This window comes from Coregonus lavaretus, assembly GCF_964263955.1.
Source record: "Coregonus lavaretus genome assembly, chromosome: 1".
Classification (NCBI taxonomy): Eukaryota; Metazoa; Chordata; class Actinopteri; order Salmoniformes; family Salmonidae; genus Coregonus; species Coregonus lavaretus.
The window spans coordinates 14,250,338-14,268,378 of record NC_139988.1 but is presented as its reverse complement, the minus strand read 5'-3'; the positions used below and the strand labels follow the sequence as shown (position 1 = coordinate 14,268,378).

General features: G+C 46.7%; 1 protein-coding gene across 1 annotated transcript in view; it reads right to left on the bottom strand.

Moving 5' to 3' along the window:
* Positions 1-10,152: 10,152 nt before the first annotated feature.
* The window catches only part of LOC311122056 (BAH and coiled-coil domain-containing protein 1-like), a 98,672-nt gene continuing 90,783 nt past the window's right edge, over positions 10,153-18,041 (bottom strand). Inside the window, 7 exon segments of the mRNA XM_084158027.1 lie at positions 10,153-11,030; positions 11,238-11,474; positions 11,605-13,055; positions 16,104-16,238; positions 16,474-16,772; positions 16,944-17,061; positions 17,174-17,309. Of these exon segments, the coding sequence (XP_084014153.1) occupies positions 10,821-11,030; positions 11,238-11,474; positions 11,605-13,055; positions 16,104-16,238; positions 16,474-16,772; positions 16,944-17,061; positions 17,174-17,309 (2,586 nt within the window). The 3' untranslated portion in view covers positions 10,153-10,820.

Genomic DNA, 18,041 nt, shown 5'->3' with positions numbered 1-18,041 from the left:
ATGTCCAGAGGAGGGTGTTGTGTGAGCCCAATAGATCAATCGATCCCGAACCTCGAGCGGAACGTACTTCCGACCCTCAGGGCATTGCGGTGGACTAGGGTCGGTGCGTAACGCCCGCTCGAGGTTCAGCATCGACCTCCCACACTACCGGTGCCACCAGACACGACTCCGGCAGTATGGGAGTGGGCTCCACGGACCTCTCCTCCGTGTCATACCGCCGAGACAGCGCATCTGCCTTACCGTTCTGTGACCCAGGGATGTACGTGATCTTAAATGTAAACCTGGTCAAGAACATATTCCATCTTGCCTGGCGAGGGTTCAGCCTCCTCGCTGCCCGGATGTACTCCAGGTTACGGTGGTCCGTCAAAATGAGGAAAGGGTGTTGATTCCCCTCAAGCCAGTGCCTCCACACCTTTAGGGCCTGTACCACGGCTAACAGCTCCCTGTCCCCTACGTCATAGTTCCGCTCCGCCGGACTGAGCTTCTTAGAATAAAAAGCACAGGGGCGGAGTTTAGGTGGCGCGCCAGACCGTTGTGAAAGCACGGCTCCTAGACCGGCCTCTGACGCGTCCACCTCTACCTGGAACGGCAAAGAGGGATCCGGATGCGCCAGCACCGGGGCCGAGGTAAACAGGTCCCTCAGCCTCCCAAACGCCCTGTCCGCCTCGGCCGACCACTGCAGACGCACCGGACCCCCCTTCAAAAGAGACGTGATGGGAGCTGCCACCTGTCCAAAACCCCGGATAAACCTCCTGTAGTAATTTGCAAACCCCAAAAACTGCTGCACCTCCTTCACAGTGGTTGGTGTTTGCCAATTACGCACGGCCGACACCCGGTCTACCTCCATCTTCACCCCTGACGCAGACAACTGATACCCCAAAAAGGAGACTGACTCCTGGAAAAACAGACACTTCTCTGCCTTAACATACAGGTCGTGCTCCACCAGCCTCCGCAACACTCGGCGCACCAGGGCCACATGCTCGACACGGGTAGGCGAGTACACGAGAATGTCATCTATGTACACAACCACCCCCTGCCCCTGCATGTCCCTGAAGATCTCATCCACGAATGATTGGAAAACTGACGGAGCGTTCATCAACCCGTATGGCATGACCAGATACTCGTAATGGCCCGAGGTGGTACTAAAGGCTGTCTTCCATTCATCGCCCTCCCTGATGCGCACCAAGTTGTACGCGCTCCTGAGATCTAATTTAGTGAAGAAGCGCGCCCCATGCAATGACTCAGTCATGGTCGCAATCAGCGGGAGTGGATAACTGTACTTCACCGTAATCTGATTGAGACCACGGTAATCGATGCACGGGCGCAAACCACCATCCTTCTTCTTCACAAAAAAGAAACTCGAGGACGCAGGGGAAGTGGAAGGCCGTATGTATCCTTGTCTCAGAGATTCGTCTATGTAGGTCTCCATAGCTTTTTTCTCCTCTTGAGACAGAGGATACACATGGCTCCGTGGGAGCGCAGCTCCTGCCTGGAGGTCTATCGCACAATCTCCCTGCCTATGGGGCGGCAACTGCGTCGCCCTCGACTTACTAAACGCAATAGCCAAATCCCCATACTCAGGGGGAACGTGCAATGCGGGCACCTGGTTTGGACTCTCCACCGAGGTAGCCCCTACGGAAACGGCTAAACATCTACCCACACACTGGGCAGACCACTCCATCAGAGCCCTCTCCTGCCACGAAATAGATGGGTTATGGGTACTCAACCAGGGCATGCCCAGCACCACCGGATACGCAGGAGAGTCAATCAGAAATAGCTGAATCATCTCCTGATGACCCCCCTGCGCACACATCCTAAGTGGCGCAGTGACCTCCCTGATCAAGCCCGCACCCAACGGACGACTATCTAGGGCATGAACGGGGAAAGGGACATCAACAGGAAGAAGGGGAATCCCTAAAGCTAAACAAAACTTCTTATCAATAAAATTCCCAGCCGCGCCTGAATCTACCAGCGCCTTATGCTGGGAATGAGGTGCTACCTGTGGAAAACGCACAGGTATACAGAAATGTGCAACAGAGAGCTCTGGGTGAGTGGGGCGCCTACTCACCTGGAAGGAATCCCCAGTGCGGGACCTGTCGTCCTCTCCCCTAGGAGGCCATCCCCAGCACCTAGCCGCGGTGTGTCCTCCCCGACCACAGTTGGTGCAGGGGATGGACCCCCTAGTAAGCCGACCCCTCCTCTCTCTAGCGCCAGCGCCCCCGAGCTCCATGGGGCACGGCTCGGAGGCGCTGGAGGGTGAAATGGACGGACCCCCCTCGGGACGTCCGCGGGTAGCTAGCAGGTTATCCAGCCTGATGGACATGTCGACCAACTGGTCGAACGTGAGGCTGGTGTCCCTACAGGCCAGCTCCCGCCGGACGTCCTCTCGTAGACTACATCTGTAGTGATCGACGAGAGCCCGATCATTCCACCCTGCATCTGCCGCTAGAGTACGGAATTCGAGGGCGAACTCCTGAGCACTCCTCCTCCCCTGCCGGAGGAAGACCAGACGCTCCCCCGCCGCTTTCCCCTCCGGGGGATGGTCAAACACCGCCCTGAAGCGGCGGGAGAACTCCTCGTAGGTTATGGTGTCCGCGTCGATCCTCCTCCACTCCGCGTTGGCCCATTCCAACGCCTTCCCGGACAGGCAGGAGATCAGGGCGGACACGCTCTCATGTCCCGAGGGCGCCGGGTGCACGGTGGCCAGGTACAGCTCCACCTGGAGAAGGAAACCCTGGCACCCAGCCGCGGTTCCATCGTAAGCCCTCGGGAGTGAGAGTCGGACTCCTCGGGGTTCCGGTGCGGGAATAGGCTGACTGGCCGACGAGGCTTTAGGCAGGTTAGGGCAGTAATCCACTTATTTTTAATCATGAGGCTTTAAGGCAGGTTAGGGCAGTAATCCACGTCATTTTTATTCATGAGACTTTAGGCATGTTGGGGCAGTAATCCATGTGGTTTTAATCATGAGGCTTTAGGCAGTTTTGGGGCAGTAAGCCACGTCATTTTAATCATGAGGATTTAGGCAGGTTAGGGCAGTAATCCACGTCGTTTTTAATCATGAGACTTTAGGCAGGTTGGGGCAGTAATCCATGTGGTTTTAGTCATGAGGCTTTAGGCAGTTTTGGGGCAGTAAGCCACGTCATTTTAATCATGAGGATTTAGGCAGGTTAGGGCAGTAATCCACGTTGTTTTAATCATGAGGCTTTCGGCAGGTTAGGGCAGTAATCCACATTGTTTTAATCAAGAGGCTTTAGGCAGGTTAGTGCAGTATTCCACGTTGTTTTAGTCACAAGGCTTTAGATAGGTTAGGGCAGTAATTCACATCGTTTTAATAATGAGGCTTTAGGCAGGTTAGGGCAGTAATCCAAGTCACTTTAATCATGAGGCTTTAGGCAGGTTAGGACAGTAATCCACATCACTGTAATCATGAGACTTTAAGCATGTTAGGGCAGTAATCATTGTCGTTTTAATCATGAGGCTTTAGGTAGGTTGGGGCAGTAAGCCACGTCATTTTAGTCATGAGGATTTAGGCAGGTTAGGGCAGTAATCCACGTTGTTTTAATCATGAGGCTTTAGGCAGGTTAGGGCAGTAATCCACATTGTTTTAATCAAGAGGCTTTAGATAGGTTAGGGCAGTAATCCACGTTGTTTTATTCACGAGCCCTTAGGCAGTTTAGGGCACTAATCCACATCGTTTGAATGACGAGCCTTTAGGCAGGTTAGGGCAGTAATCCACATCATTTTAATCACAAGGTTTTAGGCAAGTTAGGGCAGTAATCCACGTTGTTTTAATCACGAGGCTTTAGGCAGGTTAGGGTAGTAATCCACGTTGTTTTAATCATGAGGCTTTAGGCAGGTTAGGGCAGTAATCCACGTCGTTTTAATCATGAGGCTTTAGGCAGGTTAGGGCAGTAATCCACATCATTTTAATCATCAGGCTTTAGGCAAGTTAGGGCAGTAATCCGCGTCATTTTAATCATGAGGCTTTAGGCAGGATAGGGCAGTAATCTATGTCGTTTTAATCATGAGTTTTTAGGCAGGTTGGGGCAGTAATCCACCTCGTTATAATCATGAGGCTTTAGGCAGGTTAGGGCAGTAATCCACGTCGTTTTAATCACAAGGCCTTAGGCAGTTTAGGGCACTAATCCACATCGTTTGAATGATGAGCCTTTAGGCAGGTTAGGGCAGTAATCCACGTCGTTTTAATCATAAGGCTTTAGGCAGGTTGGGGCAGTAATCCATATGGTTTTAATCATGAGGCTTTAGGCAGTTTTGGGTCTTAATCCACATTGTTTTAATCTTGAGGCTTTAGGCAGGTTCGGGATGTAATCCACGTCACTTTATTCATGAGACTTTAGGCAGGTTAGGACAGTAATCCACGTCACTATAATCATGAGGCTTTAGGCAGGTTGGGGCAGTAAGCCACGTCATTTTAATCACGAGGCCTTAGGCATCTTAGGGCAGTAATCCACATTGTTTGAATGACGAGGGTTTAGGCAGGTTAGGGCAGTAATCCACTTATTTTTAATCATGAGGCTTTAAGGCAGGTTAGGGCAGTAATCCACGTCATTTTTATTCATGAGACTTTAGGCATGTTGGGGCAGTAATCCACGTGGTTTTAATCATGAGGCTTTAGGCAGTTTTAGGGCAGTAAGCCACGTCATTTTAATCATGAGGATTTAGGCAGGTTAGGGCAGTAATCCACATTGTTTTAATCACAAGGCTTTAGATAGGTTAGGGCAGTAATCCACGTCGTTTTAATCACGAGGCCTTGGGCATTTTAGGGCAGTAATCCACATTGTTTGAATGACGAGGCTTTAGGCAGGTTAGGGCAGTAATCCACATCTTTTTAATCATGAGGCTTTAAGGCAGGTTAGGGCAGTAATCCACATCGTTTTAATCATGAGGCTTTATGCAGGTTAGAGCAGTAATCCACGTCATTTTAATCATTAGGCTTTAGGCAGGTTAGGGCAGTAATCCACGTAATTTTAATCATGAGGCTTTAGGCAGGATAGGGCAGTAATCCATGTCGTTTTAATCATGAGTTCTTAGGCAGGCTGGGGCAGTAATCCACCTCGTTATAATCATGAGGCTTTAGGCAGGTTAGTGCAGTAATCCACGTCGTTTTAATCATGAGGCTTTAGGCAGGTTAGGGTAGTAATCCACGTCGTTTTAATCATGAGGCTTTAGGCAGGTTAGGGCAGTGATCCACGTCGTTTTAATCACAAGGCCTTAGGCATCTTAGGGCACTAATCCACATCGTTTGAATGATGAGCCTTTAGGCAGGTTAGGGCAGTAATCCACGTCGTTTTAATCATTAGGCTTTAGGCAGGTTAGGGCAGTAATCCACGTCGTTTTTAATCATGAGACTTTAGGCAGGTTGGGGCAGTAATCCATGTGGTTTTAGTCATGAGGCTTTAGGCAGTTTTGGGGCAGTAAGCCACGTCATTTTAATCATGAGGATTTAGGCAGGTTAGGGCAGTAATCCACGTTGTTTTAATCATGAGGCTTTCGGCAGGTTAGGGCAGTAATCCACATTGTTTTAATCAAGAGGCTTTAGGCAGGTTAGTGCAGTATTCCACGTTGTTTTAGTCACAAGGCTTTAGATAGGTTAGGGCAGTAATTCACATCGTTTTAATAATGAGGCTTTAGGCAGGTTAGGGCAGTAATCCAAGTCACTTTAATCATGAGGCTTTAGGCAGGTTAGGACAGTAATCCACATCACTTTAATCATGAGACTTTAAGCATGTTAGGGCAGTAATCATTGTCGTTTTAATCATGAGGCTTTAGGCAGTTTTGGGGCAGTAAGCCACGTCATTTTAATCATGAGGATTTAGGCAGGTTAGGGCAGTAATCCACATTGTTTTAATCACAAGGCTTTAGATAGGTTAGGGCAGTAATCCACGTCGTTTTAATCACGAGGCCTTGGGCATTTTAGGGCAGTAATCCACATTGTTTGAATGACGAGGCTTTAGGCAGGTTAGGGCAGTAATCCACATCTTTTTAATCATGAGGCTTTAAGGCAGGTTAGGGCAGTAATCCACATCGTTTTAATCATGAGGCTTTATGCAGGTTAGAGCAGTAATCCACGTCATTTTAATCATGAGGCTTTAGGCAGGTTAGGGCAGTAATCCACGTCATTTTAATCATGAGGCTTTAGGCAGGATAGGGCAGTAATCCACATCTTTTTAATCATGAGGCTTTAAGGCAGGTTAGGGCAGTAATGCACCTCGTTATAATCATGAGGCTTTAGGCAGGTTAGTGCAGTAATCCACGTCGTTTTAATCATGAGGCTTTAGGCAGGTTAGGGTAGTAATCCACGTCGTTTTAATCATGAGGCTTTAGGCAGGTTAGGGCAGTGATCCACGTCGTTTTAATCACAAGGCCTTAGGCATCTTAGGGCACTAATCCACATCGTTTGAATGATGAGCCTTTAGGCAGGTTAGGGCAGTAATCCACGTCGTTTTAATCATTAGGCTTTAGGCAGGTTAGGGCAGTAATCCACGTCGTTTTTAATCATGAGACTTTAGGCAGGTTGGGGCAGTAATCCATGTGGTTTTAGTCATGAGGCTTTAGGCAGTTTTGGGGCAGTAAGCCACGTCATTTTAATCATGAGGATTTAGGCAGGTTAGGGCAGTAATCCACGTTGTTTTAATCATGAGGCTTTCGGCAGGTTAGGGCAGTAATCCACATTGTTTTAATCAAGAGGCTTTAGGCAGGTTAGTGCAGTATTCCACGTTGTTTTAGTCACAAGGCTTTAGATAGGTTAGGGCAGTAATTCACATCGTTTTAATAATGAGGCTTTAGGCAGGTTAGGGCAGTAATCCAAGTCACTTTAATCATGAGGCTTTAGGCAGGTTAGGACAGTAATCCACATCACTGTAATCATGAGACTTTAAGCATGTTAGGGCAGTAATCATTGTCGTTTTAATCATGAGGCTTTAGGTAGGTTGGGGCAGTAAGCCACGTTGTTTTAATCATGAGGCTTTAGGCAGGTTAGGGCAGTAATCCACATTGTTTTAATCAAGAGGCTTTAGATAGGTTAGGGCAGTAATCCACGTTGTTTTAATCACGAGCCCTTAGGCAGTTTAGGGCACTAATCCACATCGTTTGAATGACGAGCCTTTAGGCAGGTTAGGGCAGTAATCCACATCATTTTAATCACAAGGTTTTAGGCAAGTTAGGGCAGTAATCCACGTTGTTTTAATCATGAGGCTTTAGGCAGGTTAGGGCAGTAATCCACGTGGTTTTAATCATGAGGCTTTAGGCAGTTTGGGGCAGTAATCCACGTTGTTTTAATCATGAGGCTTTAGCCAGGTTAGGGCAGAAATCCACTTTGTTTTGATAATGTAATAAAAGGTATGAATGTATCACAGGAAGTATCAAATACAGTTCTCAAACTCTATTCTATATAGGGGATAGTATAGGCTTCACACACACACACACACACGTACACACACACACAAAACATATCTCTATCTCTCTGTTTCACTCAACAATGGTAGAAAGTTTCAGTTTGCTTTCCCCCAATATTTTTCTCTCCCTGTTTCCATGTTTCTGCACCTGACAGTGGATTGGGAATGATTTCCCAGGTAGGCCTACTTCTAATCCAGGTAGCCCTACTTCTAATCCAGGTAGACCTACTTCTAATCCATGTAGGCCTACTTCTAATCCAGGTAAGCCTACTTCTAATCCAGGTAGGCCTACTTCTAATCTACTTCTAATCCAGGTAGACCTACTTCTTATCCAGGTAGTTCTACTTCGAATCCAGGTAGACCTACTTCTAATCCCGGTAGGCCTACTTCTAATCCAGGTAGGCCTACTTCTAATCCAGGTAGGCCTACTTCTAATTCACTAAAGAAAGACAAGTAAAAACTTAGATTTGATAATTTTTAGTATTTTTTATTTAATGAAACACAACAGAAAGGCAATAAAATTAAGATAAATAACTTTGTTTTTTACATAGGGGAAATATTTTAGTCATATTTCCAACAATGACTGAGACAATTGTCACAAACTATATATCAACCCTACAAAGTAAATTGTTTCCAGTGGGTCTCAAAAACAGGTTGCGCAAAGATATTACTTCACCCAATGTGATGTTTAGAACTGAATCCAGTGTTTCTTTAAGAAAATACAGCTTTTAAAATATTGTTTAAAGACCTACAAAAAGTAACATAACATTGATGTTCACATTAGATTTATTTTAAGCTTTTGCTTCGCAGTGTTACAGCAACAATGTTGGTTAAAAAAGTCAGTTGATGTATATCTCAAATGAAAAGGCATGAATGTTCTCCTTGTGAAAACCCCAACACTGAAAACACAGTCATCCCAGGCTTGCATAACTGTCAGGAAAAATACAATTGTGAAAGGTGAAATAAAAATGTAAACAGAAAGATACATTTTTGGCAAAGCAGGAAGAAAAGTGACAAGATTAAGCACAATTTTGATTGGATACTTCTTCTTTTTTTTTTTACATTACCCTTTTGATTGGCTCTGATTGTTCTTCACAGTCATGCGATGTCATATATGGTTGTCATGGAGCCTTCAAGTGTAACAGCCAAGCTATGTGCAGAAAGACAAAGTTGCTGTGTTCCCATGGCAACATGGTGGTGAATGTTAAGCCGTGTTCTATGCCAACAGGTAGGAGGGAACACAGGTGTACTACTTGAATATGATTGCAGTGATCCCGTAATTCTGATTTTATTGAATATTTTCATATTTTTATATTTCTTCATATTGCATTCTAATATGATGAAGCGAAACATAGATGTGCTTTGGTTTAGTTTTTTTGAGGCCAGATATATACCTACATAGATCTCCTCTAGGCTTATATAGATATAGAACATCTAGAACTCTCTAGTCTGGAACTTTAAGGATCAGCGAATAGAAGAAACTCGGTTTCTTTCCAGTATTTCTAAAAAGAAAGAAATCTAGATTTGAAACCCGGGAGGATAAGGACAGAATAATAGACAATAAAACCTAGAACACAAATATACAAAAACAGACCAATGACGATGTGAACACAAAAAGCCTTTTCCACTTTTCTTATAAAAACACCCCCCATCACCAAATCCACCCTAAACCCCAAAATGGGACTTCAACCCATCCCCTGTCGCATATTTACAGCTTTACCCCTCATGGACCCCATCCCATCTCCACAACGTACTCAGTGCAGGAAGAGAAGAAGTCTAAAACCTCCTCCTCCCTAAGCCAAAATAACTACTCAAAGAAAACTCAACAGTCGTTGAAAAAATAACAACGTAAAGAGCAACAAAGAGGAATATAATTCTCTCTTCATGTATGTTATATATATATATATATATATATATATATATATATATATATATACTATGTACAGTTGAATAATAAGGTCTTTATACATAATGCTGTACAACACACAGAGATAGACAAATCATTCAGCTGTACCTGAATAGGAGGATATGAGAGGTATTGAAGTGTATGGCTTGACTGGAGAAATAATCATTCCTTTTTGTCATTTTTTTTTTGTCTAGAGAAGAAGCTGTTAGTAAATCAATCGATATATTAATATTCATAGATTTACCTTTAGTAGCTTTACTTTCTGAGTGTTAAAGACATCTAGGGTTTCCATGGTGAGGTCTAGACTAGAAACCAACGCACGCACACACACACACAAACACACACACACACACACACTAAAGCACTATTTACTCTCAGCTCTTCAAGTACCAAATGCATCCATTACAACCACTCAGCACATACTCTCTCGCTCACACACACTCACACACTTCAGAACTACAGTGTTTTTGGTCCTGTTGGGATTTCTCAATCCTGCCATCATTCATTTATCATCAGAGCAGTGTGGCCACCAGTAAGACCATTAAACCTAGTATGGGGAAAGCGAGGTCTTCTCTCTCTCTCTCTCTCTCTCTCTCTCTCTCTCTCTCTCTCTCTCTCTCTCTCTCTCTCTCTCTCTCTCTCTCTCTCTCTCTCTCTCTCTCTCTCTCTCTCTCTCTCTCTCTCTCTCTCTCTCTCTCTCTCTCTCTCTCTCTCTCTCTCTCTCTCTCTCTCTCTCTCTCTCTCTCTCTCTCTCTCTCTCTCTCTCTCTCTCTCTCTCTCTCTCTCTCTCTCTCTCTCTCTCTCTCTCTCTCTCTCTCTCTCTCTCTCTCTCTCTCTCTCTCTCTCTCTCTCTCTCTCTCTCTCTCTCTCAGGTCTCTAGACTGAGAAGTGAACACATCACTTACAGCAACAACCTAGTAAGAGTGACAGTAGTCTCTCTGACAAACTGCCTGAGAGTCAGTCTATGCCAGTCTGACAAACTGCCTGAGAGTCAGTCTATGACAGTCTGACAAACTGCCTGAGAGTCAGTCTATGACAGTCTGACAAACTGCCTGAGAGTCAGTCTATGACAGTCTGACAAACTGCCTGAGAGTCAGTCTATGACAGTCTTTGACTCTATGACAGACTGTAGAACAACTCTTGGAGACAGAGTGTAGCGAGGACACTGTCTGTCTTTGTTTTAGAAGGTCAGTAGAGTACTGTAGTCCCTCTTCAGATCACATCAGATCAGATGACTCCAGTGCTGTTAATAGAGTGTACTGCGGTCCAAAGTGCTGTTATCCCTGTTGGGGTTTGGGATCGTCCACACCCAGATAGGACCCAGAACCAAGATCCAGAACCAGCAGGAACTAGACTCAAGGCAGGTTCTCCTTTCCAGACTCTTCTAGATTTGGACAGAACCATGCTTCACTGACACCAGCGCCAGTAGCTGGATTCATCCAGGAGAGATGAGGCGGCCATCTTTAAGGCTGTGTTTTGTTTACACTCCATAGTTGTTGCTAGGGGACGATGGCCACTCCCTCGGCGCTGATCAGCTGGCCTGTGGTTGGCTCATAGGTCCCTGCCAGGTAAAACAGATCCTGGGCCCCACCCCCTGGCTTTCGTCGGCGAATCAGGTGCTCGTAATCGGTGCGGCTGAGCACCTGGCAGCGGTGGGAGATGGTCTGGACGTCGTTCTCATCCTCATGGCTCGACTGGTACAAAGCATGCTGGGTAGAGGAGGGAAGAAGGAGACAGATGTTAAACACAGAGATAAATAGAAGACTGAAAGATAAATGAACAGCCTATTCATTAATCCCCATGGGGAAATAGATTTAAGTTGATCAATTGTTGATCAATTATTGATAAATCTGATCAAAAAGTTGATACATTTGATCAAAATGTTGATCAAGTTGTTGAATGATAATCCATCGTACCTTTCCGTCGTGGTGCCTCTTCCCCAGGCTCGTCTCCTCGGGATGGTAGAACCACTTGACCCTGACCACCATGCTGGAGGACCAGGACTCCCAGAGGCTCTCCACCCGCCCCACGTAGGGCAGCTGGGGTCTACCGGGGGACAGGAACACAGCACAGTCCCCCACATGCACCGTCTCACCACCACGCACGATCGCCTTGTAGAACAACTTACGGGCCTTACCCTTCAGACCACGCCTCTGTAAGGGGAGCGAGAGGGGGGAAGTTAGGAGGGAATCCAGGTAAGGACAGGTAAGACCTTACTCAATAAGTCAATAAGTCTGCTTCAGACTGTGTTAACCATTAAGGCTCCCACATGTGTCCTCTGACCTGTGTGGGGTTTCCAGACCACTTCCACAGCTGGCGACCAGGCAGGAGGGTGGACATATTAGGATGGGGGATCGGTGACAACATCCTCTGCCTCTTGGCTGCTGGGTGGTCCTTGGGAGGTTTGGACTGGGAGGCCGGGTTGTGTGTGTTGGGGGTCAGAGTGTGTGTGTTGAGAGACAGAGTGTGTGTGTTGGGAGTCAGAGTGTGTGTATTGGAGGCGGATCCACCTCTCCTCTTGGTTTGGCATTTGGAAGCGCTGCTTCTACTATTGGTCCTGCCCTTTGATGTGTACTCCTTCCTGTCCTCTCCTCTATCACTTCCTCTCACCTTTGACTCCCCGGTGACGGACATGGCTCCCTTGGCAACGTAGGCGTGTGGTGGGGCCGAGGCTGAAGAGGTAGGGCTTGGGTTGGGCTTTGTGGAGGGGTCAGGGGTTAAGGGGTTAGAGGTCAAGCTCTGTCTGTGTTTGTGTTTCTGCTGCTGGAGCAGCGCTCGGCGGAGAAGGAGGGATGAAGACTCTTCTTCGTCTGAGGAGTAGGAGGAGTCGGAAGAAGAGAGGGAGGAAGAAGAGAGGGAGCCAGAAGAGGAGGAAGAGGACGAGGACGAGGAGCAAACGGAGAGACGGGAGAGGAAACGTCCTGCGCCCGCCGCTGCTGCTCTCCTCCGAGCTACGTCTTCATCTCCATCATCATCCTCATCCTCATCCAGCTCAGAGTAAGAGCTGTGACAGTCACTGGGGCAGTCCAGAGCTCCAAACTCTCCCCCCAGAACCCCTAAACCAGATGAGGGGAGCCCCTTTCTGAGGGCTGGAGCCCCCTTCAGGAGCTGCTCAGACTTGGACATTCCACTCTCTCCTCTTCTTTCTCCTTTATTTCCGTCCTTCACCCCCAGGGCAGGGTGGATGTACCTGAGAGGTGCCCCCTCCGCCCCTGCAGATGGACCCTTGTGCCCCCTGCCGCCCCCCAGACGCAGCAGAGCTTTCCCATTCTTGGTTTTGGGCGAGGTCACGCCCTCGTGATCCAGCTTCACCAGGAACTGTTTTCTGTACCTGTCACTCGACTTCCTGTTGGAGGATGCCGTTGTCATGGCGACAGAGTCACTCAGCATCAGGGGCGTTACCATGGTAACAGGCCGGTGGGTTCCGCTTCTGAAGGCTCCAGCGTAACCGTTGGCGATGCTACTGAAGGAGTCAACCTCAAAGGGGGAACTGAATATGCCCTTGAGGGGCGTGGGAGGGGCGAGGGGGTGTGTGCCGGGGCGGTGGAACACCCCCAGGTCTCGCTGGCGACCCACTCGGTGGGTTTTACGGGATGTCCCGTTGAACAGGAAGAAGTCCGCTGGAAGTCTCTTTGCTGGCCAGCTTATTGATGAAGTGTTGCCCCCTGTTACTCTCTCTGACGATGTCGTGGCTGAACTATTGGCCCCTGGCTTGACCTTCTTTGGTCGTCCAACTGGAAGAAGAAACAGAATAAAGAGAGAGAAAGTGAGATAGAGAGAAAGAAAGAAAGAAAGAAAGAAAGAAAGAAAGAAAGAAAGAAAGAAAGAAAGAAAGAAAGAAAGAAAGAAAGAAAGAAAGAAAGAAAGAAAGAAAGAAAGAAAGAAAGAAAGAAAGAAAGAAAGAAAGAAAGGGCGATGGAAAGAAAGAAGAAGAGAGAGATTTATAAAAAATATGTATCTACCTAACATTCCTTTAAACCAGGTAAGATATATTTACCTAACCTTCCTTTAAACCAGGTAAGATGTATTTCCATGTGGTCCTCTGTAGTTCAATTGGTAGAGCATGGCGCTTGTAACGCCAGGGTAGTGGGTTCATTACATTACATTTTAGCAGACGCTCTTATCCAGAGCGACTTACAGGAGCAATTAGGGTTAAGTGCCTTGCTCAAGGGCACATCGACAGATTTTTCACCTAGTAGGCTCAGGGATTAGAACCAGCGACCTTTCGGTTACTGGCACAATGCTCTTAACCACTAAGCTACCTGCCGCCCTTCGATCCCCGGGACCACCCATACGTAAAAATGTATGCACACATGACTATCAGTCGCTTTGGATAAAAGCGTCTGCTAAATGGCATATTATTATTATTATATTACTATTACCTAACCTTCCTTTAAACCAGGTAAGATGTATCTACCTAACCTTCCTTTAAACCAGGTAAGATGTATCTACCTTCCTTTAAACCAGGTAAGATGTATCTACCTAACCTTCCTTTAAACCAGGTAAGATGTATCTACCAAAACTTTCCTTTAAACTAGGTAAGTCAATGAGAACAAACTCTTTGTATCCATAAATTACAGCCCTTACTGTGGAACTGGAGAGTGTTGAGTTATGGGAATGCTGTTTGACTAGAAGACATTCAGATCAGTGACAGTTGGAACAGTGATGATATTAGGCAGTTGGAGGGGGATTCCATAGAGAGGGAAGAAGTTGTGAGATAAAATCATATTCTATATGTGTGTTATATACACTATATGACCAAAAGTATGTGGACACCTGCTCGTTGAACATCTCAGTCCATGAGCATTAATATGGAGTTGGTCCTCCCTTTGCTGCTATAACAGCCTCTACTATTCTGTGAAGGCTTTCCACTAGATGTTGGAACATTGCTGCAGGGACTTTCCACTAGATGTTGGAACAATGCTGCAGGGACTTGCTTCCATTCAGCCACAAGAGCATTAGTGAGGTCGGACACTGATGTTGGGCGATTAGGCCTGGCTCGCAGTCGTCGTTCCAATTCATCCCAAAGGAGTTCGATGGGGTTGATGTCAGGGCTCCGTGCAGGCCAGTCAAGTTATTCCACACCGATCTTGACAAAGCATTTCTGTATGGACCTCGCTTTGTGCACAAGGGCATTGTCATGCTGAAACAAGGAAAGGGCCTTCCCCCAATTGTTGCCACAAAGTTGGAAGCACAGAATCGTCTAGAATGTCATTGTATGCTGCAGCGTTAAGATTTCCCTTCACTGGAACTAAGGGACCTAGCCCGAACCATGAAAAACAGCCCCAGACCATTATTCCTCCTCCACCAAACTTTACAGTTTACACTATGGTAGCGTTCTCCTGGCATCCACCAAACTCAGATTTGTCCGTTGGACTGCCAGATGGTGAAGCGTGATTCATCACTCCAGAGAACGCGTTTCGACTGCTCCAGAGTCCAATGGCAGCAAGCTTTACACCGCTCCAGCCAATGCTTGGCATTGCGCATTGTGATCTTAGGCTTGTGTGCGGCTGCTCCCGACATGAAGCTCCCGACAAACAGTTCTTGTGCTGACGTTGCTTCCAGAGGCAGACGATTTTTAATGCGCTACAAGCTTCAGCACTCGGTGGTCCCGTTCTGTGAGCTTGTGTAGTGTACCACTTCGCAGCTGAGCCGTTGTTGCTCCTAGACGTTTCCACTTCACAATAACAGCACTTACAGTTGACCAGGGCAGCTTTAGCAGGGCAGAAATTTGATGAACTGACTTGCTGGAAAGGTGGCATCCTATAACGGTGCCACGTTGAAAGTCACTGAGCTCTTCAGTAAGACCATTCTACTGCCAATGTTTGTTTATGGAGATTGCATGGCTGTGTGCTCGATTTTATACACCTGTCAGCAACGTGTGTGGCTGAAATAGCAGTTTGTCTTAATTTTTTTAGTTCCATTCCACTTTTCCCACCAGCAAAATAAAAATGTCTGAACCGGTTTGAACCAAAAGGAAGTAGCGGTTTATATTGTTCCTTTCTCTTCCTTTCTTAACCTGTGAAATCATCCGTTTTTTACATTTAGGAGAGGGTGGCGGAGGAGGCTTGAAGTGCTTTGCATCTTGTTATGACATGCATTATCTGAATTAGGTCCACAGAATTATACCTAGGAGGAGCGGCTTCTATGGAAGAACTTTGAATGTACTTTGAGCTAGATAGCTAACAAGCTTGTGTGTGCAGAGCTGCACCAGAATTAAAAACATGTCTTATCTTTTTGTAGTTAATAAATCCAATGTGAAATGTAATAACTAGGCCTATAGTATCCTTAACTAGCATCCATTCTTCTCTAGCTAATAAAAAATCTCTCTCCCTATCTTCTGAATCACGATTGTAATGTCAGTACAGTAGCCTATACTTCAGAGGGGGAGGGACAGGTAGTCTAAACATGAACAGGCAAAGATTTTCAGCTTGCAGGCAGACACTGGAATACGTTTCTGAATGACAGAGAGAGGGCTTTGGCATAGGAGCTTTGTTGCGTTTATTTGTGGGACTAGAAAAAATGCCTGGAACGCAAAAGAACGTTATTAACCGGTTCCCATGCTTTTAAAATAACGGTTCTGTTCTGGAACAATATGGATCACTTTTGTTCCAGATTCCATTTCTGTTTTGGTTCTGTTCCCTGAACTGGTTCCAACCCACCCTGGTGGTGGTATCTACAGTAGGCTTATCTCATTGGTGCTGCGCTGGTGCTGTAGGCCTCAATCTCAAACAAATGGGAGAAACCATCTAATACGGTGAAATTATGCTCTGAGCCATTACCTGGTCTCCTCTCCAGGCTCCTCCCTTCTACCTCTTCATTGTTTGGTCTCTCTGTGGGCTTGTCTCTACTGTCCTGGGTGGAGGTTCTGTGACCACGACGACCAGGTGAGAGCAGGGCTGGAGACGGCTCCGCACCTGAGTGAGTGAGTGAGTGGGAGTGAGAGAGTGGGAGGGAGAGAGAGAGAGATGGGAGGGAAGTAGGGCAAAACAGACACAGAGAATGAATCTTTGCTCTCAGAGAGTGAGTCTGGATCTAATGTTGACAGACCATGTCTTTACCCTCTGGGAATGTATACTCAGTGTGTGTGTGTGTGTGTGTGTGTGTGTGTGTGTGTGTGTGTGTGTGTGTGTGTGTGTGCAGTATACTCACAGTGTATCTGGTACCCCCTGGGCAGCAGGCGTATGTTGGGCAGGGAGATCCTTCCTCTATCTCCATCATCAAACTCCACCATCACACTGCCCTTCTCATCCTCGCCCGGAACCCCTCTGCGGACGTTTCCAGGGTAGAGGCAGCGGGAGCGTTCGCTCCAGTAGGCACACACACGCATCCCAGCAGTCAGGATGGCCTCTGTCTGTGGCCGCACGTCCAACACCGCCTCTTGTAATAGCTGTTCTAGAGTGTAGATCCTAGGCCTGTTCCCTCTCTCCCCCTCGATCACTACACGGAATCTAGGAGAGGGAGGGAGGGAGGGAGGGAGGGAGGGAGGGAGGGAGGGAGAGAGAGAGAGAGAGAGAGATTGTATTAAATGTATTACAAGTCATTCAGCGAGTCCTTTGCCTATGTCTCTCTGTGATTAAGTAGGCCATATGAATAGGTGTGAGTAAGTGTCAGTGCCTTACATGTCAGGCAGGTCCAGAGTGTGTAGTCGGGCAGCATACAGCAGCTCATCCTCCTTCGATATCAACACCTTCAGACCATCCACCAGCATCTCCCTGCTCAGCACACAGTTAAGCAGTGCTGCAGAGAGAGAGAGGGAGGGAGAAGGAGAGAGAGAGAATATGAAAATGTAGCCTGTCATGCAACCCTGTGAGTCTGTGAGTCTGTGAGTCTGTGGTGTGTGTATTCTCACCTGGTTCTCTGTGTGTGTGAGGTGTATGCTCCATGTCTTCCTCCTCTCCCTCTGAGAAGCTGCTCTCCTCGTCCAATCGGAATCCTTCATCAGCCGCAAAGCTCTCCAGAAGACGGCTCACTGCACACCCCTTAGCCTGCAACAGGAAACAGAAAATGACATCATTAGAATATATATCTATTTAAACTCCTAAACTAGTGGTCACCCTCCCAGGTCCTGGACAGCTACAGGGTGTGCATGCTTTTGTTCCATTGCAGCACTAATTATGAATCTAGTGCAGGCCTAGAACAAAAGCCTGCACACCCTGTAACACCGCTGTCAGAACTACCCCTTTCTTTCAACACACACAAACACCTCTTCACCGACGCACACATGCACGCACGCACGCACACACACAGACACTAGTGCTGAGCGATTAACCGACATTTTCTTTTTTTGTGTTTTTTTTACAACTAATTGCCCAACGCAGGTTCAATTATTTTAATGTAATTTCATATGTAGTTTTTTTTGTTGTTGCTAAATGCGCACATTGCACAGTTTCTCTAGAGATAAATCAGATCCAGCCTGAACTGTGCGATGTACTAGGGAGTTGTAGTTTCCAACAGGCCAATATTCTACATAGTTTTGCGCAGAAAACGTGGTAATTAACTACAATGACCATAATCCATTGTGCTTCTACTCCGGTCTGTGTTTCTTTTACGCCTGCTACAGAAGAATGAGTGATGTGAGCTGATATAGAGAGCAGCTGTTGCTTCGCGAGCTATCTCTACCTGAAAATACATGATCTAAGTGATTGATAGTTGGTATTCAACAGTTATATTTACTTTGAAGCATTACTAAAATAGTGATTTTGTCAGACAGCATAGGT